Source organism: Centrocercus urophasianus, unplaced genomic scaffold (assembly GCF_019232065.1).
Source record: "Centrocercus urophasianus isolate 14NV4802_14NV808 unplaced genomic scaffold, USGS_Curo_1.0 seq_74, whole genome shotgun sequence".
NCBI lineage: Eukaryota > Metazoa > Chordata > Aves > Galliformes > Phasianidae > Centrocercus > Centrocercus urophasianus.
The window spans coordinates 1,703,217-1,727,985 of record NW_024885355.1 but is presented as its reverse complement, the minus strand read 5'-3'; the positions used below and the strand labels follow the sequence as shown (position 1 = coordinate 1,727,985).

At 40.7% G+C, this 24,769-nt stretch overlaps 1 protein-coding gene across 1 annotated transcript in view; it reads left to right on the top strand.

Annotated features, from left to right (window-relative positions):
• Positions 1–24,769, top strand: part of TENM4 (teneurin transmembrane protein 4) — a 594,301-nt gene that overhangs the window by 408,704 nt on the left and 160,828 nt on the right. The window contains exons 9-11 of the mRNA XM_042838225.1: positions 2,580–2,750; positions 7,519–7,733; positions 13,516–13,726. Of these exons, the coding sequence (XP_042694159.1) occupies positions 2,580–2,750; positions 7,519–7,733; positions 13,516–13,726 (597 nt within the window). The remainder of the gene's footprint in view (positions 1–2,579; positions 2,751–7,518; positions 7,734–13,515; positions 13,727–24,769) is intronic.

Here is a 24,769-nt window from a genome sequence, read left to right as displayed (position 1 = left end):
GATTCACTTACTGAAGAAGATGGATAATTAGGGAAGAGTCATTGCATTTCCAAACTACCAGCTCTGTCCTTTGTCTGAAGCAAAATTTTGTCCTTATTTTGTCCTTTCCTCTTAGGTATATTTAAATGCTTTTTGCATGTCTGGAAGAAATGCTCATAGATTTCCCACTGCACCCCAAACAATGCTGACTTCTCTGGCTTCATTTTCTTGCAGGAGAGGAGGGCACTTACCCTGTGATAACTAAAGGATAGAGTAATTCAAATGGTCTAGTGAAAAACTGGTTGCTTAATTTATGCCTGAGCCAGTGATGTTTCGTGTAAGCTCGTGCAAGTCTTTGTGGGATGCAGATATTTGGTACATGGAGTTGGAATTAAGCACATAAGGCAAGCAGAGGCATCTGGACTGCTTGCTGTCTAGTATTACCTGAGTCTGGAGGTGTGAACAGGCCAGGTTTAATTCTGCTTTGACTGCAAATGTCCATGTGGTTAAATATGGGATCTCATGTGTGCTTGGACCACATTCACTCCAGAACAGCATCTGGGTCACACATCCAGTCCATGGAGAGGTCCAGTGTGGACAGCATCCTTGGGTGGCATCTAGGACTGAACTTGTAGAGAAAGCTCTGAAGGAGGCATGAATGAAATTTCTGTTAGGGCTTATGAACCTGGGAGCGCAGATGTAACACACAGCCTCATTCTAATGCCTGAACAAGTGAATTGAGTCAACCCCCTTATTCACCATACTAAATTTTCTTTCCATGAAATAAAAACAACAGATTCCTACCTGATTTTATTTTATGAGGTTAATAGCTGGGAATTCTCCAGGCACCCTGATGAGGACGAAGGCCATACAAGCACAGAGATTCAGTGCAAACATAGCAATGCCAAATGCTTGAAGCAAATGTCTTCCTCCCAGTCTGATTTCCTCTCCTCCCTTGCACAGTGGCCCTGCCAAGTATTCTCCCTTCAGATCCAAATACTGGCCACTCTGCCTGAAGTGTTCTAGTTGGATTACCAGTTGAGTTGATAGCATTCCTTCTTTGTATGTGTACTTATACAAGAATGTTTGAGTTGTGACCAGGTCCCTGAGAGACTTTCCTTCCTGCCTGGGAGTTTTAAGCGAGTATTTTCTTTCTTAATGATCAAGACTTTGTTAACAATCAGCCCCTGTTTATATGGTAAAATGAGAGTTTTGCTCTCATTGTTTTTGTGATGCTGTATTAGTGCAAAGACAAGTTTACTTGTGTTAGTAAGTGATAGATGACCTAATTGAAACTGAAGTGGAAAAAGTCACTGATTTTGCTAAATTGCCTAAACATGTTGTTTTTGGAGAACTTCTCAGATTACTTTTCAATCATCTTGAAAAGACTGTTCCTGATACACAGGTTTAAATAAACTAACCACTTGTCCCTGGCAGCATTTGCCAAGCTCAGATGTATCTTTATGTATAAAATGAGAACGATATGCAATGGAAATACTCTATTTTTTTTATGTTTTTTGACTCTTTATGTTAAATGTCTATGATGTTAGTGCCATTGAACAGTTTCGTGGAGAAATTATAGTGTAAAATATCAAGGCATTCCCTTAAAAAAGAAATGTCATTCCAAGTGTAGAGAATATCAGATCATTTAGCTGTAGAAAGCCTGAAGCTAAACTGGATACTGATTGAATATGAAATGTTTATGTTGGGAAAGGAAGAACTGATATGGGAAGCCACACTGTTTTGCTTTATATTTTCAAGGGACAAGTATAAGTTGTGTAGGCATACGATTTTCCATACTCCTCATACATGTTTGTTTTTGAAGTATTTTGTCTTGTTCTTTAACTTCACTTGTCTTTATGTAAATCCTTGAAACAGATTTGTGTGTGCACTGGATGACTTTGCATGGCCCAGAAACCTACAGAGAGCAATGTCTTGGTATCACACAAATCTGAACAGCGCTTCTTGTTTTCAAACCTTGAGGATGTATCTTTGATCTGAATAGGAGCAGCTAAAGGGCTAAGGAGTGCTCAATCACAGTCTCTTGCATTCCTAGTACTGAGCGCTAAAGAATGTGTGCAAGATTGGTCTAAAATTGCTTGTTTTCAGTTGTTCTTTTTCAGGAAAAACTGTCAGAGATATCTGTAAGAATGTGTTCAATTGATGGGTCCAAGAAAAGCAATGAACGTATATAATATGCCTCAAATGCAGCAAAGCAAACTAATGAGTCATTTCCTAGGATTTACTGTTATGATGACAAGTAATACTCCTTGTATCTTTGTGTGTATTGCATCATCACCAAGCCTTGGGAGTTTTCTGAAACATGGCACCTGATCATTCCCTCACATAGGCCAAAGGCTGGGAGTGGTTCTGCTGGAATGGTAGAGTTGCTCCGAAAATGGCTTAGGTGGGAGGAAGGACCCATGAAGTTGGTGTGACAGAACCTGTAGGAGCTGTCTAACCCCCTGAATCCCGTCCTAAATTTTGTCCTAAAACAATGACCACTAACAAGGTGGTGGAGTGAAGGTTTAGAAAGTGCCCCTGTAGTTCTGCAACTCTCACAGACAGAAAAAGATGACTTTTCTCATTGCTCACCACAGCCATGCACCTGTTTGGCCTAAACTGGCACCTGCAGCCGATGGAAGGGCAGATGTATGAAATCACGGAAGACACAGCCAGCAGTTGGCCAGTGCCAACGGACGTCTCCTTATATCCTTCGGGGGGCACAGGGTTAGAGTTACCTGACAGGAAAGGCAAAGGAACCAGTGAAGGTATGGTTGGTGTGTGTCCATGTTGTCAGTCCTCTGTCTGCCTCTGAACTCCAGCCATCCAATCTCATGTTCCATTACCTTCAATACTGCCATTATCAGGTGCTTTTTTCAGTCTTTCACGTCTAGAGCTGGTAGTCGTCCGTCCTGTTTCCGTGTGTTTCTAAGTTTCATGCCTTTCTGATACTCACTCATGTGATAAAAGTGTGTACAATCCTCATCACGCTTCCAAGGTGTTCTCAAGTGGAACTATCTGTACTTATCTCACTGAGTACAGAAGTCCACTGTGAAAACTCTTGTCTCAAATGGCTATTTCCAAGGGGAAGAAAGGACTTGAAAATTAGATTCCTTGAGCATTTAATGAAGAAAAATACTTGGTTTTGCCTTCTCATTGCCGCTATGTACCAAATGTTTTGAGGACCAAAGAATATAAGTGGAATCAGGTAGACTGCACAGTGAGTGTTGATATTCCATGGTTGGACACCTCTTTACAAAGATGTCCAGGTAAAAGATCTGTTCTCCTCAAAGCATCATCATGGTGTCAGCTTGCAATTTTAACTGAAACTAGAAGAAACTAATGGTTTATCAGTTCAGCAGTGCATTATCCAGCAGCCTTAGATCTTACTATGGTCTATATAGGGGGAGCGCAGCTGAAAGTACCCATAAGGTCTGCAAAGGACACGTTTTTTATCCCTCCCAAGACTTAATAGGACAAATGAGGAGTTCAGAGTTTCAGAAAGCTGCTTTGTGATTCAGATTTCCAGAAAGCTGTTTTGTGTGTCAAACTTCTTCATGCACGTCCAACAGATTCCAGCAAAATTGCAGTCATTGGCTATTCTTGGTGTTTAGTTGGAAGGTGAGGGCTTGTGGGTAAGGGAAAGAAGTATGCTCCAGCATACTCAGTTGTTCTGGCAACTCAATGAATTCAAAAGTTTTCAGAGTTCCCTGGAATTTGGCAGGGAGCCTCTGTTTGTCTATTTAATTCAAATTAATTATAGGGTGTTGGGTTTTTTTATTGTTCTGTAAAAGCTATCTGCCTTTATCAGTCCAAATAAAGGCCATGGTTATGTGTGTTCCTTACAAGTGTATTTACTCACAACCGATGGCTGACGACAATGTTCCACAAGGAAAAATCAACTCAGCAAGATATTCTCAGCCAACCTTACCAGACAGTACAGCAATCTGCAGATATCATATGTTGCATTCAAAAATACTTCATGGCAGATCCTTTTTCTCCTTGCCACGTGTTTCACTTTTGAAATTTGATTTGTTTATTTCCTTTTAAAAGCCAAAATGAAAATAAATTGAAGTATGGCAAACTACTGGCCTAATCAAAGTCTTTCACTTGATTTCTTTTTCAGCCATGCTTAGTGACGTCAGCAAATTTTTGAGTGTTGCCAAATACCCCTGCTAAAAGAGAAATCTGGAAAACCCTCTATGAATGTCATTGGAAGACTCCTCCATTGGAAGAGTCAGTGTTTCATACAGATGTTTAGGAAGCCATTGGCTTAGAGGAGGGAGTCCTCTCCTAACTGAATAAACACATCAGGACAAGATCTCTTTTTTGCAGGACTGATCACATCCAGCCTTAACACAGCTCTTTCCCCATCGAGTTACTACGCAACTAATTCTGGACTAGCAGTGCAGCATGGCTGCAATTCTAATTCAGAATGTATGTGATTGAAATTTACTTACAAAATGGATTAAAATGTATTTGAAAGTTCTCTTGATCACACTGAAATAGCTTGGAACAGTCAGTCTTACAGCTGATCTGAATGAATCATTACCAATGTCTTGCCAATTCTCATCCATGGCTGTGCTCTAGCACAGCCTTTATGGGCGTTTAAGCCCATCCCTGTTTAGCAAAGCACTTAATCACATGCTTACATTTAAGCACGTAATTAACTGTGATTGAAGTCAGAGGAGTATGAAGTGTGTTTTTAAGTGTTTTGATGAGTCAGGGTACCTCGCTATCAAAAATACCAGCAGATTCAGCAGGGGCCGAAATGAAATGGCTCATTTTGATAACCAAATAAATTAGGAGTAGTTGCTACGGCAACTAAAAAGTTCAAGGTAATGCATGGAAAGAGCAAAGTAATTGACAGCCCAATTAAGAATTCAGACCTGAAGTTAATTTTAAGCAGTCAAATACTCTGATTAAAACTTAATTTCTGATTAGAAGCTGAAATTGCTTTCTTATTGTACTTTCTTTATGAAGAATCCAATCCGTAGGGCCTAATCCCACTGTAGGCTGAGGCTGGCAAGACAAGGGTTGACTTGAGCCTTGTGAAGAGAGTTGTGGGGAAATCTGAACCCATGGAGCAAGACATGGCAGCGTGGTGCCCATCACACTTCAGACATACTGCTGTCCTCCAACAGGAGACATAAGCTTTGCAATTGTGTGTGCAAACAATTATTTCTGTGAATTTATCTTTCAATCACAGAAGCAGTTTTCTTGCTTGTACAGAAAGCAAGTGTTGCAGAATACACACTGTGCTAATTTTCTCCAGGCTCTCTCTGGCACGTCAACATCTAATGCATTAAATTCTCACCTGTCTGGATTCACTCTGGTGCGCCATCTTTATTAATGAACAGTCAGAGCACACATCAAATATTGTAGATTTTCACCTGAATTTCTATGAATCTATAAAGCATGTCAGTGGTAATCAGCAAAAAATATCTACCATTTTGAAAACCAACATGTGATGTCTTTAGCTGCTTTTTAATAGAACTGAAATGAGAAACTTTGCACGAAGACATGGGGACCATTTGCTTGAATCCTAACTGGGGTAGAAGTAATTTTTAGTACAGCAAATAAATAATTGCAATCCAGTTCATAAAGTAATCCCCTTCACAATCAAACTGGTTGATGTTCATTGTGCAGTTGCACATTACCAGCACAAACAAGTCTGTGAGAATGGCCATCTACCTAAGCTGCTTCTGATTGTTAATATGCACTTTGATTAGAAAAGGATAGAAAGTCAACAGATTCCCACCTTGTTTTTATTTGAATGTGATGAACAATGATAAATGAGAATTTAATAAAATAACCAGTAGCTTTTTTCTATGAAAGAACGTACACCCTTTGCTTTGTAGAGTATGCTGCTGTGCAGAAAACTGTATGCATGAGATAGCACAGAAATGAAAAATGCCATCAGTTCACACTCCAACAACGTATTTAAGCAGTTGCCGACTTTAGTGCAATAACCAAGGATTAGACTTATTTGGACAAAAAGTTCTGGTAAAAAACAAAATATCTCCTTTCTACAAAGAGATGTCTTCAGATGCTTCTTTTCTTAACTGTCAATATAAAGATAATTTAGATATGGATTTTAGAGACAGCTAGCAGTTTGTCTCTGTCTCTCCCATTGAGCTGATAGTGGGATGGTATACAGAGAAGTTTGATGTTTAAAGGAACTATTATGATTTGAAACAATACAAGGAGGGGTTGTTCTATGTTTTCAATGTGGCAGTAAGTTCTAAGACTATTTGATTTGAATTTATGATAGATAGAAGATATTTTTATTTCGTATTTTTTGTTTCCCCCAAATTCTCTCAATGATTTTTCTACAAAATAATATACAATCCTGAAAAGTTTTGTTCTCGTTTTGTTGGAATTGCTTGATCTGTGAAACACAGAGTAGCGAGCTGTAATGGCAGCACAGTGAGATAACCAGTTGATTTGGATTTAAACCAGTTGATTTGGATTTATGAAATTAATGATTAGTCCCTGACAGTGCTCTCCTCACCAAAGCCAAAATCTTTCTTTAAGTGCCCTTATATAGAGGTTTTTTGCTAAGCAATTGCCTTCATCTTGTTTCTGTGAAGCTATATGGCCACTATGTATACGAAATAGCCAACAGACAGTGCTCTGGGATTTTATTTTGCACATTGCCCCCATCCCTGGGCTTTCTTTGAACTGAAATATTTTCAAAGCAGCCACCAAATTTGAGAACTGTGAGTGCATAGGTGTCTAATCTGGAGTTTCTCAGCTGTTTCCAGGGATGCTGAGCTCCGTGCTGTCTCCCTCACTTTACAACACATGCTGCTTGCCATCCCAGGCTCTCTAACTTGGTGGGTGCTTTGAGAAGCAGCTGCCTCCATTTGCTCAGCTGCTAAAGGAAGTTGGATAACCATAACACACTTTGCAGATTGAAATCTAACTAAAGCCTCTCAGGTTTCATAGTCGATATTACTGTAGTGCAGGGCATGATTTCCTTCATCTGTTTTCTCAGTCCTTTTTTTTTTGGACAGTTTAACAAATTGAAAATATTGTTACCAGTGTCAAACGTGAATTTAATAAAGAAATATTTTTCTTTCCCCATTTAGACATCATTCATATTGCTCTGCTCCACATTGCCATTCTATTCTGTGACATGTGTCTACTTCACTATTTCTTCACTTCTCTCTGCTAATGTAATGATGATTTCTCCATCAGTGAACTTACAGTCATTTATGTTATAATGTAAAATGATTTATTTTTACGTAATGTAATTAGAACAAGCTCTGATGTTAATATTTGAACCACAGGCCATTTTTCTGCAGTTTACTCTTCCCGTTTTCATGTTTTCAAACAAAACAGTTACCGAAGCCAAGAATAACCCTGCCAGTTCTCCTCTCATAATGAAAAGGATTGGCAACAAACAGTACTCCGAAGACCTCAGGACACTAATAGTCTGTTTCTCAAGATCAATGTCAGAGATAGCAGTATGATTGGATTACTTCTAGGATCTAAGGCTAATCCAAGATTTTTGTTCCTGTATTTTGGCAGGAAAGCCCAGTAGTTTCTTTCCAGACGACAGTTTTATAGACTCTGGAGAAATTGATGTTGGCAGACGAGCCACACAGAAGATCCCTCCTGGTATCTTTTGGAGATCTCAGGTGTTCATCGACCACCCAGTGCATCTGAAATTCAATGTGTCTTTAGGAAAGGCTGCTCTGGTTGGCATCTATGGCAGAAAAGGCCTTCCACCATCACATACACAGGTAATGGGACCTCATTTCAATCAAGCAACGTTTGTCTTAGAATTTATGTTTTCATGGTGTTTTTATTTCAGCTGTTTCTCTCAAGGATTTGCTGCATGCTTGCATGATATAAAAATCTGGTCAGATATCCAGAGAAAGATAATCAAATGACACTTGCAAGGTACTTAGATACATTAGTCTGATGTGCCAGAGCTGTTGACACCACTTTGGGGAAAAAGCTGAGGGTATCAGCTGCTTGAGGGTCCTGCTGAGGGTCCTAGCAGCATGAGTCGCTACCTTCTTCATCCCCATATTCCATGTCACATGCCCCTCTTTCAGCCTCTCTCCTCTCATGATTAGAGCTGCAGAACAGTCTCTCACTCCCATGGGAGTAAGATCTCCCTTCCTTGTCCATGCTGAAATGCCTTGAGCCAGCTCTTCACATTATGTGTGCTGGCTGTCAGATTATACTGAGGTTGGCCAGAGCACAGTAACTGGTGTATAACAAACAGAATCGAGTTTTTGCAGGATGCCACAGACTTATTTAAGCAGGAATCAAGATACAAATACTATTCTGTAGGATTTTTAGTGTTTTTAGTAGCTTTTCTTAACACACTGAGACAGAAAATGTGTCAAGAAATCACTTTCTAGAAAATGCTCTGAAGAACCATCCCCTTAAATAAAGATTTTGTCAATTAGTTTCTCTGGTTTCCATCTCAGCTTTTAAGCTGTTCTTAACCAGATTGATTAATGCATTAGGACATGACTCTATTAGGCAGTGCAAAAAATCATATTCCCACTTGCATCAGCAGGTTATCAAAGTATTACCAGCTTTATAGGAATTTTGTAACTTACCCTTGCCATCCATTTTAAACTGGAAGTCCAGCAACCAACATCATTATTAAAGATTTATAGAAATACCCTTTATTTTCTTTTTGAGCAAACAAAGATTTTTACTGCAACTATTCTGGGTAATATGGTATTTTCTACTTATTAACACACCTGCAACTTATTTATGTCAAAAAGGTGTCATAAATCCATGCTTCCTCTGCCTGCCTTTCTGCAGAATTAAAATATTTCAATAGGATCAGCAGGTCATAAATTCAGTGACACAACAGTACCATTATTGCCCATTTTTGATCTGTCTCTCTTTAGGGAGAGGTTCAGACATTTAGAAGTTAAATAGTCAATATTATTTAAATTAAAAAGTCATGGTCACAACAATAGCAGTTGTAGAGTGGAACTCTGTGTTAGCTCTGATTTTCCTTGTTTATAATGATTATTAATATCTACTGTCGAACAGGACTTGCCACATGAATGGTTTCAATTGTTTAAATAGCAATTGTGAAATGCAACACCTAAATCTCAACTAAAGAATACTGAACTAAAAGCAAAACTGCCTAAATTTAGCAGGACTCTCCACCCAACCATATTTGAAGTGATTAAGAAGCCCACACCAACTGCACCATCTCCGCATTGCGTTCTGCAGTCTCGTTTTGGTTGGGATCTTGAGAATGATTTGTCAGTGTTGGGACCTTTCCCATTTGAAACAGTGCAGCTGTGTATCAGTTGAATCCTCAGCTGAAAATGAGACATAAAATGTGGGATGTAGCACGTGTTGGTCATACCACATGCTGGGGGAGGCAGTGCGTTTCTACAGAGATCTTGTAAGTGCTGCTTTTGAATAGGCACAAATCAAGTGCTGCCAAGTATACAAATACCACTGCTACTAATAATTGGCATCTGGACCAAAACATCATCAAAAGTTACCAAATAGACTTTTTTATTCCAACAATAAGAGTCATGGTGCAGTATTAGAAACAGGTCCCCAGACCCTGAAGAAATAACTTAAGGAAACTGCAGATATTAAAACAATATTGATATATCAGTAGTTAATATTTAATTTAGTTTTGAAATGGCCCTTTTCCCTAAATTTATTATTTTAAAAAATCTGCTGTGATTAAAACATTGCTCTCCTTCTGTACATTTTCATACGAAGTTTAAATCTTAGCATTTAATCTCACCATAACTTATTTGCCTTAGGAGTTATAAAACAGCTAACTTGTTTTCTGTATTGTAACTGTAGACTGGTCTTTCATAGTTAATATGTATTACACAAATCTCATCTTTTCTTTTGCATAATCCAGAGTATCTGCTGCACCCCATAAAACTAACCAGTCAGTTTTAGATTTCCAAATTTTATCAGGAATTTCATAAACAGGACTTCAGCAATATGTGTGCTTAAAGCACTGATAATCTCCTCTTCGGAAGAATGTAATAAAGGGTTGGCAGTAGTAAAATTTTAACTGGCAAGCAGCTTTTCTTCCAAACTAGATAAGCAGATATTTCTTCTGTTTAAATAATCCGTCTTCCATCTTCTGTAACATGCACCTCTACATAATCCATTTTTTTTTAGGGTCTTTGAGTTGGTGCCTTTGCATATATTCCTGTATTTGGCAAAATATTTAAAGTCTTTTTTCTTTTTTCACGTTAAAACATGAAACTTTTCCAGATTTTTAGGCTGCATATAAGGAAAAAGTGTTTTACAGTAAGGATGGTGAGGCACTGGCACAGATTGCACAGAGAGGTGGTGGTGCCCCGTCCCTGAGGACACCCAAGCTCAGGCTGGATGGGCTCTGAGCACTGATGGAGCTGTGGGTGTCCCTGTTCAGTGCAGGGGAGCTGGATCAGATGGCCTTCCAACTCAGATGATTCTGTGTTTGTATGATTCTCTTTGGCAAACTGTCTGTCTCTGACCATCCATCCTCTCCTGGTGGTTGCCAGCAACCACGGACACTTACAAGTAGGAAGAAAATTCAAGCTCCAGATTTTTGTAGTCTTAAAAACAGAGCCTGTAGAAGGCAAAAATTTAGGCATTTTTTCTAATTCTTCTCAACAAATGGTAATAAAAGTTAAACAGTTTTCTTGTGGTCTATTAATTTTCCCAAATCAAATCGGTTTTTAAACTCTTTTCAACCCAGGCCAATTTTTAAATAGTAAATTTTAGGGATTGGCTATCATTGTTTGTGGGATACATTTTTTGATTTATACAATTTGAATTGATTAAAATGGCATTTTATCTACAATTTTCTTGCTTTCAATAACTCCAGTTGTGTATTAAAAATATCTGAATTTATTAAAACGTAATAAAGCATAATCCACTTGTGATATTTACAGCCAGTAACGTAGTAACTTTGCATAGTCATCAACATCCAAAGCACCATCTTACGAATATGAATAGAATTAAATTTACTTTTGGCAGGGAGCCCCAGGTAAGCATAACCCAGGTTGGGCTGTAACAACAGCAGCTTACTGCGGCTGGATGCCTGCAAGTTGTTTTCATCTCAAGCAAGAAATAAATGCTGTAGGGCACAATATACTGGATGTTACTTGGATTTCAACTTCAGGATGAGGCAAACTGCACTCTAGAAGCGTCTCGAATTTCTTTGACTGCTGAATTAGTTCTAGAAAACTAATTCAAACTACCACGGAGATACCAACACTTTGAGATGAACTTTACCTGTTATATCGCAGTTACCTGTTCCTTTAGTCTGCTTTTAGAAATCTGATCCATCTGCCTAACAACTCTTGTTTCTGACAAAGCTAACTTCACGGACAGCCAAAAGGAATGCCCTTCACTTGCTTTCTCAAAAAGTACTGCAGCATCAAATCCGAATGATCCGCCTGTGAAATAAAGAAAACATAAATTAAAGTGAGGTCTTGTTTTTTTCAAGGAAATAAGTAATTAAAATGTAGAAATGAGAAACACCCTCGTGACAAATTCTGTCTTTTGATCTTCAAGATAGGTCATGTATAGTTTTTGCCTCACAAAAGTGATGGAAATAACTTAGTGGTAACTGCAGAAGAGAGAAAACCTCAACAAGTCCTTATCTTGGTGGCACTTGAAGACCATATCAGACAACCTAATAATACACCACATGTTTAAAGTCAACAAGGATAAGGAGTCTAAATGTTGTTGATGGGTTCAGCCAAAGCGTGCAGACATTTAGTACAGCAATATTTACTGGTCTAAAAACAGGTGGTTTTGTTTTCCTTGCACCTGCCAAAATCTACATGTTTATCTGATTGAGCAATTGAGAGAGGTGAAGGCAAGAGGAGCTGAGGAACAGGAAAGTCTGTGCCCTGACTGCTGAGTTCTGCTCACAAAATGCTCTATTCACCTACCACAAGAGAAGACAGATTAGATAATGCTCACCTAATAACTGTGATGTCTGCTAGGATTGTACCCGACTTGTGCCATTCATATACCATCAGACAAAATACAATTATTGCAGAAAGTCAGTGCAGTGTTACTTAAATGGGGAACAAAAGGTAGTTATAATCCTAATAGCGAAATGGAAGTGATTGTTCACCTGAAGTTACCTTGGGGAAAAAAAAAAGTTCTTTTGAGGAAAATTTCTGAAAGCTATCCAGTAAATGGGACTTTTTTTTTTACATTACTTCATCTGTTTTTCATCTTTTATGATCTTTTAACCACCTTGGATATTGAGTTAAGGAAAAAAGCATCGCTCACTAAGAAAAATACTTCTGCAAAATGTATGCCACAATTTACTTACAAAATCTTTCTCTGACTTACATTCATATTTCTCTCAATAACTAAAAGCAGTTCTGGCAAACTATCCATTTGGGCTAGGTAATTTATTTCTGTCTTATTAACCAAGGCACAAAGAAAATAGAATGGAGAATCATAGGATGTTTATGGTCAGAAGGGACCTTTTGAAGATCATCTAGTTCCAGCCCCCTGCTAGATGCAGGGACATCTCCCTGTAGACCATGTTGCTCGCAGCCTCATCCAACCTGGCTTCGAACCCTTCCACAGTGGGGCATCCACAACCTCTTTGGCAACCTGTGCCAGTGTCTCACCACCCCTACAATAAAGAATGTCTTCCTCATATCTAGTCAAAATCTACCCTCTTCCAGTTTAAAGGCATTTCCCCTCATCCTACATTTCCCTCATCCTAGATGCCCTTATAACAAATAAGCTCCTGAGTAGTTTCTCATCATTCGTCCTGTGCAGTTTGGCTGCATCCCTAGACTTCAGTTTTAGAATCGTAGAATCATTAAGGTTGGAAAAGACCTCTCAAATCATCAAGTCCAGCCCCACCCTTCTCACCATGCCCACTGACCACATCCCTCAGTGCCACATCTGCATGATTCTTGAACACTTCCAGGGATGGTGACTTCACTACTTCCCTGGGCATCCTATGCCAGTGCATTACTGTTCTTTCCCTCCCTGTGTCTCTACAGAAGGAGCATGTCACAAATGGCCAGGGTTGGAAGGGACCTCAAGGATCATGAATCCCCAACCCTCAATCACGAATCTCCAACCTCCCATGTTCTTAGGGTCATTGTGCCCAAATCACATTCTAAGTAAACATTGTTTCTTCTTGTGCCTAATTACTGGAAATTACATTCACATCCTCACTCTTTATGTATTACATACATGGTTTCATGGTTTAGTGGTCCATGGTTTTACATGGACATGGTTTAGTGAGCAAATACTGGTAGATGGACAGTTTTATTGGGAGATCTTGGGAGTCTTTTCCAGCCTTGGTGATTCTATGATTCTGTGATTCTATGCTTCTATTTCCAAAAGACTTGTTTGCCAGGTAATCTAGGAACATTACTCAGCTTGAATAGACACTAACAGAAAAAAAACTGCTTATGATATGTCTGAATATGTACATTTCTAATATTTAATGCAAAATACATCTGTCTCTTTCCTGAAACAGCTTGAGAAAGCCTGCAGTGCACACAGACATCTCTCTTTCTTGTATTTCAGTTTGACTTTGTCGAGCTCCTCGATGGAAGGCGCCTTCTGAGCCAGGAGGCAAGAGGCTTGGAAGGACCTCAACGGCAACACAGAACCTTTGTGCCCTTGTCCAGCCATGAGACAGGGTTTATCCAGTACTTGGATTCAGGCATATGGCATTTGGCCTTCTACAATGATGGCAAGGAGTCGGAGGTGGTTTCTTTCCTTACCACTGCCATTGGTAAGCGTTTCCTGTTTTACTCCCAAACCGTCTGCCTTTGGGCCAGGTGTTAATGCACATACTCAAATTGCATGGTAGCTTTGTGTGGTTTTGGACCGAATGTTTGTACAGGATGTATTCAGCAACTGGCTGAGTGCTGTTAGGCCCTAAATAGCATGTAAGTATTTTGTATGCCTTTTTAATAACTATATCCGGAACGAGATTCCACCCTGTGCCAGCGTTGGATTACAAGCTTGAAATTCCCTGCTTCACTTTTCCTTTGATCTTATTTTTTTATTTAGCTTTTTTTTTTTTAATTTATTCTTCCTGGAGCAGAGGTAGAGGGATGACTGAAGAGCACAGAGTGGCACTGTGCAGCGGTTTTGCTGACAGCCCTGCCTTTAAGCGCTGTCCAAATCACTGCAGTAGGAGCTCAGGCAGAGCACTGAGGTTAAACCCAGCAAACAGCACTGCACGGCTTTGCTCACAGGAACCACAACACCGGGAATCTCTATTTCTCCTTGCTTACAGAAGGAATCTCAGATTTCTTAAGAAGTACAGATTAACAGTTTTCTGGGCTGCTCTGGCAATAAGTCCCCTGATGAGCTGTTGTCCATTGCAGGAAGGATGCTGCCTGCAGGCTGCTTGTGTGCTTGTGCACACCACGTGTTCTTACTTCACTCCATAAACAGCACAACCTGTTTCTGAGTCAGTAGTATTAAATTTTAAATCTGACTCGCCGCTGAACCTTTTCATATCCCCAGATTTGTTTGGTTGTAATTTAAAGATTGCTCCATAAAACTCACGCTCAGCTTTCTTCCAGCCACAGTGATTGTTTAATGGATTTTTTTTTTCTTTGCTAAAAAAGCAGACTCAGCCCAAAGCTGTCATTAATCCCTCTCCCCAAAGAAGTATTGGTGTTGAGTCTCAGCTGTCTGCAATAGTTGCCTAAGAGCTACGGGTTGTAATTTGTCTTGGCAGGTTAATTAAAAGTTTAGGTCTTATTAAAGCCATCATTAAGATCCCAATATTCACTTTAAACTCTAAAGTTTACCTAATGCGGAAGTGAAAGCACTGCTGTGTTAAATTTAAAAGCTGGAACTTCACAAGTTTTATACTGTTCACAGTTAAGCAACACCAGAAACAGTAACACATTAGTTTATGAAACTGAAGAGTGCTCTGCAGAGCACAGATTTACTTTCAATTATAATTATGGAATCATTAAGATTGGGAAAGACCCCTAAAATCCCCAAGTCTGACCACAGCTGATCCCCACCATGCCCACTGACCACGTCCCTCAGTGCCACATCTCCACAGTTCTTGAACACCTCCAGGGATGGTGACTCCATCACTTTCCTTTAGCAGATTTACTTTGCTGCAGCAGTGCTGGGAACTGAGCCTATATTCTCCACCTTCTGCCTGGAGCAGCATCCAGATATCCTTCTGAGCATGATTTTTTTTTTCCCAGTTTGAAATTCCCCAGCTCAGGAAATCACTAAAGCTTTCACAGAAGAAAACATTTTTAAAGCTCAGACACTACATGTTTGTTTTCAAAGCGATGCAAAATGAGCTTCCAGCCAGACTTCTCTCCCTGCCTCATTGCACTAACACAGGGAAAAAAAGGCAAAACATCCTTAACCTGTCTTTGAGCAGTGGGGGAGCAGTGTGGGTGAAAAGCATGTCAGATTGTCTTTAAGGCAATATTGTTTTGTTTACCTTTGTGACCATGTGATAAGCAGAACAGTCCATGATAGATTCCCTGTTGCCCTTGAATCATTCTATCTTTTGGCACAAGGGAGTTGGGTTTTTTTCCTGCTGTACAGTAAAAGAGAGCCTTGCCATGGGAATCGCTTGGTAGCTGTACAGTAATACAAAACCATTGTGTACAGGAAAAGCTGCTTACAGGAAAACCCACTCATTTTGAGATAAGTAAAAAAATTAGATAAAGAAGGGCCTTCTTCAGTAGAATTTGGCCAAATTTGTTCAGCATTTATAGAAATATGATAAAAATCGTAGAGTCACAGAATGTCTTGGTTCGGAAGGGACCTTAAAGCTATCCACTTCCAACCCCTGCCATGGACTGGCTGTCCCCACCAGCTCAGGCTGCCCAGGGCTCCATCCATCCTGGCCTTGGACACCTCCAGGGATGGGGCACCTATTGCATTCGTGCCAGGGCCTCAATCTGAGCAAATAATTTCTTCCTAACATCTAACCTAAATTATCCTAATTATTATCGTAAATTATTCTAAATTATTATCCTACGTGATCATAATTAGCCTAATATCCTAAGCAGGTTAGTACCTTTCTCTTTAACCTCTATTTCAGCAGCTTGCTTAAAAATAGTCAGGACAGGTGTTGTGTGAAAATGCACTGCATTGCTTCAGAGCCTTTCCAGTGTATTCATGAGGTCTGCCAAGACAAAGCTGCTGTGTTTTAAGTCTATCCACACTGCTGTACAGTAGTATTGTGATTTTTCGCTGGTGCCAAGGTAAAGAGGATACAACAACCTGACACCGTGTTTATGAACCAGGGTGTAAAGTGGCAGTGCCAAACAAATATATCAAGGCACACCTGATGGGAACCCTTCAACCTGTGTGGGATGAGGAGCATGCAGAGCTGTGTTGGCTGTCAGAGGCAAGCTGCTCTGTTGTTTGATTTCTGTGGCAGGAGCACATAGAAAAATCTCCCATTATTATTGTGCAGACATAGCGCTTGCAGTGTGAGTGTGTTTGAAAGGTATGGCTGGGATGCAGGAAGAAGAACGACCTGGTGATGGGAGAAGAAGACCAGCAGCCTGGAAGTCCTGGGCTCTGATTGATGTTCTAATTGTGACCCAACCTAAGTTTACGCTTCAGCTGCATGCCATGAGGTGTGACATTTCCCCAGAGGTGCTGCGAGGGTGATGGAACTGCTGGGAAAAAACGCATTAAGCATTAATTAATAATCATGAATAATAGGAGAAAGCACAGAATTGATAGTGAGAATCAGAATGATAAGTGCATAATGCCAGACTGTACAGTCATTCCTCCACTGCGAGCAAGGACTCGCCTGAGTCAAGGACAGCAGCTTTCACTTCAGCAGTGCGATGCTGAATAGAAAGGATGCTGATTTTCCAAGTTTATCTGCTCTGTTCTAACAGACCGAACCCTTCAGAGCCAGTGAAATCACTGCGGGCTCTGCTTGATGATATCAATTACTGTGCAGCGCTGTTCTGGAATGATTGGGCCTTCCATTATCCTACTGAAAACCAGAGAAAAATGGAGAAAAGCATGTGTATTCCCAGTTTGATCGCACATTTAATTTCATAAATGGTGAGGCTGTCCATCATACCGATTTGGAATCTGATATAGCTATAACTAAATCCACTCAGGAACATTAGCTCTGATTTTAAGGGCAAAAGATGACAGTTGAGCCCGTTTTCTAAAAGGCTGCGGAACCATCATCGCTACAGAGTTATGTGATGTCAGAATGTGTGCCTGTTACATGCCATTGCTTGTGAATCCAGGGAGAATGCAGTATATAATGCCTGTCACAGTTTGTTCTTCTACAGTGCACAGCCAATTCAGGTGGAGGGACATAAAACGATTCTAGAAAAGTTTTTAGCTTTTAATAACATATTTATGTCCATTCCTCCAAATTACAATGCAAGGTGTTATAAAGGAATGGACAGAATCACAGAATGGCCCGGGTTGGAAGGGGCCTCAAGGATCATCAAGTATCATTGTGTACAGTCAAAATCTCTCAATAATAAATTAACTCTTTTTGTAAATGACATTGGAAGCACTTTCTGAAATTCCTAATACAAACAGTTCTCTGCAAAGCACTTTGTGGATTCACTCCCTGATAGTGGTGATTTATTCCCAACGATCTGGTGTAAGTGGAGCAAAACAGTGGGCTGAGGAATCAGCTGGAATCAGCATATCTGAGACAGAGATTTGGCCGAAATCTGCTCGGGGGGGTAAGAAATGTCTGAGAGGCTGCAAGCATCTCTGGAACTGGAGAGAAAAGGTCTTCCAGCAGCTGTTACCGCTGAGCTCAGGTTTGTCTGCATGCAGCCCCAGAGAAATCAAAAGGAGAAGCAGCACCAGCTGTCTGAGAAGTGAGCGTCTGTTTGCCGTCGTGTCACCCAACGAGCACAGGAACACATGTACAGCACCCGTGGTAGGATGCAAGGTTTTGTCTCACTTTTATCTTCTGCAGGAGACAGTGCTTAAGTTTAGGATAAGCCCCGTTGTTCCTCCCGCCCCCTCCACTATCCATAAGAAAGCTGCTGTAAGTACTTTCCTCTATCAAAGCACAAGCAAGTTGGCAGTGTTATTTATAAGGGGCTGCTAGCACATACAGTGCTTTACAACATGCATCAAAGGGCAAGCTCCCTTCCTGCTACAGCCTAAAATATCACAGCCCTCGTACAGCTCACACACATGAAGGATACCTGTGGGTTCACAGCAGGACCAAGCTTAGGGAGGAGGGAAGGAATTACAAGGCACGGACAAGCTTGGCGTTGCATCCTCTCCTGAGGGAATGGGGTTGTGTGAGAGGGGACCTGAACAGCTCTGAAAGTGCCCTGTTCAGGTTTGTTTCCCTTACATTCACTGCCCATGTGTATGCTGACTTAAACTCTGTCAACTCTCGGTTCAGAGCGGATTCCCGGGCATGATCCACTGAAGTCTCAAAGCCATTCACTTTATTTACACTTGCTTCACTAACATCTGAGAAAGTCTAAATTGATCTCATGTAAATACTGAGGAGAATGTGCAGGCATGGGGTGTGATCCTCTACCCTCTGTGGTGTATGCTTTCCCCTAGCTAGTTCCCTTGTTGCTTTACTTAACCCCTCTTGTACAGTTAGGTCTTCAGGAAGAATGGATGTTATGTCCCTGTCACCCTCTTCTGAACATGTCCTGCGAGTACATCCATCAAAGTAGTCGGCCAAATCAGGACTCTTTCCCTGTTAATAGAACTCCAGCTGTTCTGTGGAGGTGCTCAGTTACCAGTGGTGTTGTTCTCACATACTTTATGAATATGGTCATTGCATGCTATGGTCACCTTGCCCCGTCCATCCCCTGTTCCACACTGTGCCTTTTGGTAGCTCTCTACAGTCAATTAATAGCTTGTGCCTTCCCCGACTTAAAGCTCTTTCCTTCTGCTTGTTTTGCACTCAAAATAAATAAATAAATAAATAAATAAATAAATTAGTGACATATGAGAGCCTTGGCAGGGAGGAAAATCACAACTTCATTTTTGATGTTATTGATCTCTCTCTCCTGCAACATAACAGCAGAGCTTTGCATGCTCTGCAAATAGCTTTTTGCCTTCAGCTCTCTGTGTTCCATTACAAGCCCTTGCTTGACAGATGCTCCATGAGATGGTCAGTGCCTTTTTTGATGACTCTCTTGTTGCCAGCATCCTTGTTTGATGCTTTCTTTTCTGCTCTTTGGCTTCAGTTAGCTTTTAATAGAATCATAGAGTCATTTGAGTTGGAAGGGACCTTTAAAGGCCATCTAGTCTGACTTCCCTGCAATGAACAGAGACACCTACAGCTTGATTAGGTGCTGAAACCCTGCAGCCTGACTTTTAATGTCTCCAGGAAGAGGGTATCCACTTCTATGCATCCTATTCCAGTACCTCATCACTCTTATTGTAAAAAACTTTTTCCTTACATCCAGCCTAAGTCTCACCATTTTTAGTTTGAAGCCATTTCCCTTTGATCTGTCTACAACAGACCCAGCTCAAGAGTTTGTCCCTTTCTTTCTTAGCCCTCCTTTAGAAACGTTTGCTACACTTCTCTGTATTTGGTAAAGTTTGTAGGTCTCAGGTAGTACAGAAAGCATGCACTCAGTTCAGCTAGGAGGCAGTAAGGGCATTTATGAGTCTCTGCTAGGCTGTGACTCTCATTTTTTTTCTTTCTGAGTTTGATCTCATGAATGGCAGTTCTGTTTCATTGAAAGCTTACATTTAGACAGAGGTTGGATTTGATGATCCTTGTGGGTCCTTTCCAACTTGGGGTATTCTACATTTCTATAATTCCGTGGTTTATCCACAGATAGCTTCAAGCCATTTGCCCAGGGAAGTTGTGGAGTCACCACCCCTGGAGCTTATCAAGAACTGTGGAGATGTGGCACTGATGGACATGGTTATTGGGCATGGTGGTGATAGATTGATTATTGGACTAAATGATCTTAGCAGTCTTTTCCAACTTAAATGATTCTATGATTTTATGGCCAGTCTTCCACTTGGCCACAAGACAAGGTCCTTTGGTGAAAGGAGAGTTGGCCCATGCAGAAGGATGGCAAGAAAACAGCAGACTGACAACTCTATCAGAGTCAAACTCAGCCCAGCCTGGTAGGTAGGACATTGCCTTGGGAGATGGAAATGAGTGAACTCTGAGCTTTATAGGAGTTCCCCTCTCCAAACAAGTGAAGCAGTGTGATTGGAGACATGTTACTTTTTCATCGTACACGTAAAACTAATCTTTATAGAGCTTAATAAAAAATACCTTGTAGCCTGAGCACGGATCTGGACATGGCAGGAGGGCTGTGAGGTGGGGAAGCCTTTCACATTAGTTTATAATCCCCACGCTCAGAGGTTTTTGTTTGCTATTCTCAGTAAAACAGTAGTGATGGTTTTAGATGACAGTGACACAGCCCTTAAAATTTTAGCAGCTGATAACTTTATTAATGTGCCCTAAGTCTTTTCATCTGTGTGTCTATCCCAAAAAATTGATAACAGTCTCATTTCCCACTGCCGGGAGCCCAGAGCAGGAGTGTGTCCCAGTGCTGAGTTTTATTGGCCTGCAGAAGAGCCACAGCTCTTCCAAGGAACCTGGAGTCAGACTATTCATTTCAAATCTAGATGTTATTTGTGGTGACCTTTTCCTCTCTGCAAGTGTCTAAAACAATTCTTACATAATTATCCTGTTTCCCAAGCCTTAATGGCAGGCCAAATTATTATTTCAGGATTCTGCTGTTCAAGACTTTGGGCATCTCTAATAAAAGAGAAATTAGGGACACATCTCAAAGATAATTAAATAATAAGAAGCCTGTAAAGGTCAGATACTTGGCGGTGAAATCTTCCACCACTGCTCTTTCCTAATACAGCATATTTCTTCATTGATGCCCTGCAAGAAAAAGCCAGCAGCATAAATTTTTAGTGTGTGAAGTTAAAATTAAAGCAGGGATGCAATCATTCATTTAACATTGCACTGCAGCTTTTCCTTGTTATTTTGTTCTGGCTTAGTTTGTATAGGTATGCTCCTTTTCAATAGGGCTGAATGACTACAAGTGATAATTTTGGATGGGAAAAAAGGAGAGACAAACAGACACATAGATGAATCGGATGATCTTGAAGGTCTTGATAGGTCTTGATATCACTTGATAGGAAAAAAAACAAAACAAACAAAAAAATAAGTAGTAGATTGGTCATTTTGAAAAGCTTTCCTTACATGTGTATTTAGATGGGCTGGTGGTAGCCTTGCACTTGCTGTCAGCGTGCTGTTTGAAGCAGCAAGTTCTCTTGATCCAACAGAGCTTGTACAAAAGGTTTATTGATTGGGGTAATTACTTCAGTTTTAGGGTCATGGAATGGTTTATTTAATACTGCACTTAAAGCCTTTTCCTTTCTTTCTGTTATTTCTGTCCCTTTTTTTGGTTCATTTTTTCAGAACAGCATATTTCTGCCTTAATGACACGACATACACTGGTACCAGAGGGTTTCTGGAGAAATGTGTAAAGCGGTGCATATGCTTTTTGTTTTTGCACTTTTGTATATAGCTCTTTCCATGTATACTCCAGACTGCAGGCTAACGCAAGCAGAGCTTGTTTTATCCCTGCCTTATATTCCTGAGCTGCTGGGGCAGCTCTGTGCAGACTTTTCTTTCCATGAATGCTCCCCTGCTAAAGCACAGTAATAAGTTGTGGGAGTTACACGTTCACTTTTGGCAAACAAAGCGAGAACCCTTTCTGTGCTCCAGCAGACTATTTTAAGACTTTGTTTTCCAAAGGCTGTATTTAACTGTGCACACGTTTAATTGACCACATGAGAGAACAGCAGCCAACAACCTCGGCACCTTAGGAGTCACCAATCTCCCTTTTCACACAGAGGCCAGGGGGGACGCGGACATGGTCTGTGCAGTAACTCCTGGCATATGTTGACTTTTAAAATGATAACAGCTGTTCTGTGTATTAGATGTGTGGCTGCTTTCTTTATCTAAGTGCTACAACAGTCTCAGAAAGAGAGTTAAATAAATTAGGTTAAACTGATTTCTGGCTCAGAGGATTGCTGGGGGCTCTGTGAGGGAGTATGCCTCGACCAGGTTTGTGCATCTACAGGCAGGAACAGAGCTGTGCACTCTGCTTTTGCTCTGGCAGATACCTGAGCACGAGCTTGTAATGGCCACAGGAAATCAAGGACATCTCTGTGGGAGTCAGTATTGGGGCTGACCCTGTTTATTATCTTTACTGATGATCTGAACATAGTGATTGAGTGTACCCTCAGTTAATATACAGGTGACGCCAAGCTGGGAAGAGGCTCAGAGGAGACCTTCTCGTTTTCTACAACTTAGTGAAAGAAGGCTGTGATGAAGTGGGGATTGGCCTCCAATCCAAGTAACAGTCATAGGATGATGAGGTAACAACTTTAAATTGTGTCAGAGGACGTTCAGGTTGGATGTCAGGAAAAATTTCTTCTCAGAAAGAATGGTAATGCAGTGGAATAGGCTGCCCAGGGAAGTAGTAGAGTCACTGTCCTTGAAGGTGTTTAGGAACTGTGGAGAAGTGACACTGAGGGACACAGTCCGTGGGCATGGTGGAGGTAGGTTGATGGTTGGACTAGATGAGCTTTGTGGTCTTTCCCAACCTTAATGATTTCTATGATTCTTGGTTATGGGATTGATCTGACAAAAGGCCTAGGAGACACTCAAGCCCTTCTGTAGCACTGGGCATCACACTTGAAGGTGTACCTATAGCACCTGTCTGTAGCATGCCTCAACCTTGCATCTCAGCCACTCTACCTAGTGCATCCCTGTTTTTCAGGATGGATGCATTTGCTAAAGACTTCGTATGAAACAAAACTTAGTCTTCAGTGCACTCAAAATCATAATATTGCCAGGGTTTTGGGGCACCTGTTTCGACCAAATGTTTCCATGTTTGAGGTCCTTTTTGTGTGTATACAAGACTGGTTTGCAGTCTTTTCCCTACAGTACACCAACATACAACATCGTTTAAAATTAAACTCAAGGCCAGCTTTAGCCTTGCCCCAAGCTGCAATAGCAGAAATTCTAATGTACTGAATGCAAAGTAACTTCCAGCTTGCTAGTACAGCTCCAGAAGTTGAACCCTGAAGGCTGAATAATTGTTGTTTCCTGTATTCATTTGTAACAATTTATGAGAGTAGGAAGGAACAACAAAAAAAAAATTTCCTTGCATTCCCTTGGGCAAACTGGGGATATGAGAGTTTTACTGGAGTGAAATTCAGGTTTAAAAATATTCCAGCTGCAAAGAAGAAAAGCGAGGAAGAAAAGGAACTTTCACAAGGTTGTTTCTAGATCTCCGCAGCCTTGTCGTGTGTGTAGGCACTGAAGTTACCATTCTTCTAAGGTGCATCTTAGAAGGAGGAAGATGACAGCTTGAGTCCAAGGGCCAGTTTCTTTAAAATCATCCATTGACATTTTTCCCCAACTAACTTCTAACCTGTGACACATTTCAGGTGACTTAAAGAGAAAGGGTTTTTTAAGACAGTCAATAGGCAATTCTGTAAGAACTTTATTTCATTGCTCCTTTCGTGCTTTCAGCATTGCTCACATTCTCAGGGAAGAAAACTGATCTCTGTATATCGCTACGAACTGCAGAAATACATTAGCAGGCTTTTTTAAAAGGTTCCTTTATTCTGATCCCAGTGAAGTCATAGGATATTTTACCATTAACTCAAATGGTAGTATACATAGAGCGATGCCCAAGTGCTTTTGAAATCCCATTACACCTTATGCTTTCAACCATCTGATAGCTTTATATTGTAAGGCATTCTGCACTGGAAAGATTTCTTAAAAAGGAAGCAGTAAGAGAAAGGAATGAACCAGTGAGATAAAGTTCTCTCTCCAAGGGGAAACCAAATTCAGACCAAATGTGGTATAGGCTTCTGAAGCGAGCAGGCTTGTTCAGCTCATTATTTACTCCCCACACTATTCCCACTTGGTCCCACTTTCTGCAGAACAGAAGTTCAAAAATAGTCCACGCAAAGCTGTTATTGTAGTACTTACAGCTGGGTTTGGAGTTGAATGTGCTTGAAATTGTGTGAGAAGGACTGATGTTATTGTGGCGGGGCCATTGGAGTACCTGGATGGATGTCTCAAGCCAGGCCACAGAAACAGAAGTACAGACATCTCAAGGGAAATTGTACTCTCATGATGTACTGTCAGATTTGGCAGTCAGCAGATCTTGATGGTTTCAGTAAATGACTCAAAGTGATGCTGAATGCCAAACTTTTAGTGCTTCACCATCACCTTTTAAAACAACCCAGACTCCAGAGGCACTGCTGGTGTGGTTTACACTGTGCTCTGATGGAGATGTATGGTATCTGCTGTTGGAAGTGGCTTTTTTTTTTTTTTTTTAAGTGATAGAGGGAAAATAACGTGCTATTGGATACTGTGATTATTGTACTTCACTCTGACTTTCCAGAGCCTGGATTGACTTAAGGAGCTGTGTAAAAGGACTGCCTGCCTGTTGCCCTTCTGATTTTGCATCCTGATACCTCCATCTGAAGGTTAGAGTTCCATAGGGATATGAGAGCAAAACAGGGTTGTCTGCATGGATCTTTAATTAAAACAGACCTCCCAGCCTTCAGGAAAAGAAAAAATAGTCAAAACCTGGCACAACATCAAGTGGCATTAGCAGTATCAGCATCGCACTAGGCGCCCTACAGAAGAGGAAACTGTGAAAGAGCACTCAAAAATAATGAGTGAGTTTCCATGATGCTGTCAAGACTATCACATCCCTGGCTGCCAGGTGTGGATCACTTGAGCTAGAAATATAAAAGCCCTATAAAACACAAATGAAGCAAAAAAATCGAA